General features: G+C 70.1%; 1 protein-coding gene across 1 annotated transcript in view; it reads left to right on the top strand.

Moving 5' to 3' along the window:
- The window catches only part of RADIL (Rap associating with DIL domain), a 52,356-nt gene that overhangs the window by 26,156 nt on the left and 24,313 nt on the right, over positions 1 to 1,887 (top strand). Inside the window, exons 4-5 of the mRNA XM_023532761.1 lie at positions 251 to 483; positions 1,486 to 1,883. Of these exons, the coding sequence (XP_023388529.1) occupies positions 251 to 483; positions 1,486 to 1,883 (631 nt within the window). The remainder of the gene's footprint in view (positions 1 to 250; positions 484 to 1,485; positions 1,884 to 1,887) is intronic.

The raw sequence follows: 1,887 nt of genomic DNA, 5'->3' as shown, positions 1-1,887 counted from the left end.
GGGGGTGCCGTGGGGTGGCTGGTCAGGGCGGGCTGGGTGTGTGTGGAGCTCCTGCACGCGCCTCAGGACACGGCCGGCCGGCTGGGCTGCCCGGCTCTCTGGTGGGAGGGCGTGGTCAGCGGGCAGAGTCCCGCGGCCTCCAGACAGGCCCGCAGCCCAGCGGCCAGGGTCAGAGGTGGTTCCCGAGCTCGGGATCCAGAGGGGCCTGGAGGTGGCTCTGACCGCTTGCCCTGCTCGGCTTCTGTTCCAGGGATCAACGCCCAAGCCCGGAGGCTGCAGCGGAGCCGCGCCAAGGGGACCCCAGCCCTGGCCTCGGGGGCCGCCCATAGCCCCCCACCACCCCGGCTGCGCCGCACGGTCAGCGAGACCAGCCTGAGCCCTGCCGCCACCCAGGGCCCCGAGGAGCCCGGCCAGGACACCATGCGCTACTCCCTCTACGAGTCACCGCACCTGCTCCTCCTGCAAGGCTACAGCCAGCAGCACGTGAGCCCTGGGCCCGTGTGGCCGCAGCCGCTCTGCCGATGATGGGGCTGTGGAACCGGGGCAGGCAGGGGCCAGGCCAGGCCTGTCCTAAACGCTGGGGAAGGGCGGGGGCTCCCCCGTCACCTGTCCTCTGCTTCCAGAGCATTCTCTGTCCGGGCTAGGGAGGGGGCCCTGCGAGGGGGATGCCCAGCTCCTCCCTTACTGACCCCAGTGTGATGCCAGGCGCCTTCACAGGAGTGTCTGCCGCCTTCCAGGCTGTCTCAGGCCACCTGCTACCCTGGCTTTGAGGAGGGCATGGGCAGGTGGCCAGGACACAGGCCTGTGGTCTCCAGATGTGGCTAGTGCCTGGCGAGAGGCTCAGCAGCCCGGTGCGTGGGCTGAGCAGCCTCGACGTGCTGCAGGGCTGTTCCGAGGGGCCCAGAGAAGCCTCCTGTCCCCGGCCCCCAGAGCCAGCCCTTGTCACCACTCCGGTTGGAAGTGTCTTGGCTGGAAGGGTCTGGCCCTTAGCGATGGCACACCATGGCTGCCCCAGAGACGTCCCTCTCCCTCTGCTCTCGTGTCCCCTCCTGCCCTCACTGAGCCCCGCCCACTCCGCCTTCCGCGCACACTTTGTGACGCTGGGCTGATGGTGCCCGGGTGCGAGGAGGCACCTTCCCTGGCCGAACTGGAGCTGCAAAGGGGGCGCCTCCCACGCTTGTTGGGGTCACCTGGGGAGCTCAGCCTGTCCGCATCTGGGTCGGCCCTCGTCTGGGCCCTCGTCCCTCAAAGCTGGAGTCCTTGTTCTCTGGGGGCCACCGAGGCTGCTCTGGGAAAGCTCCCTCCAGGACAGAGTGGACGCTTAGTGTGGGGCAGGCTGGGGACAAGCGGCCAGTTAGGAAGGGGGTGGCCCGGGACAGTGAGAGCTGCAGACAGCGGCCCTGCCACTCGCTAGGTACCATGGACAGGGACACTGCTTTGTGCCTGGCTGTGTCCTGTCCCTGAGGTCCGGTGTCTGCGTTTCAGGACAGCCTGGTGTACGTGCTCAACCGGGAGCGGCACACAGTGGGCCAGAGGACGCCCTCCAGCAAGCCCAGCATCAGCCTCTCGGCCCCCGACATCCTGCCCCTGCACTGCACCCTCCGCCGGCACCAGCCCGCGGGCCGAGAGCAAGCAGCGGGCCGGCTGGTCCTGGAGCCCATCCCTGGGGCGCCCGTGGCGGTCAACTTCTCGGAGGTGGGGGGCCGGACCGTGGTGCTGTGCCATGGCGACCTGCTGTCCCTGGGCCTCTACTACCTGCTGCTGTTCAAGGACCCCGCGCAGGCCCGGCCACTGCCCACCCAGGCCCTGGCCCGCCTCCGGGCGGCACCACAGAGCTGCAGGATGTGCGGGGCCCTGCTGCGGGCCCCCGGCACCTCGGCCCCGCCG

This window comes from Pteropus vampyrus, unplaced genomic scaffold (genome assembly GCF_000151845.1).
Source record: "Pteropus vampyrus isolate Shadow unplaced genomic scaffold, Pvam_2.0 Scaffold90, whole genome shotgun sequence".
Classification (NCBI taxonomy): domain Eukaryota; kingdom Metazoa; phylum Chordata; class Mammalia; order Chiroptera; family Pteropodidae; genus Pteropus; species Pteropus vampyrus.
This window is presented reverse-complemented; position numbering and strand designations above follow the sequence as displayed.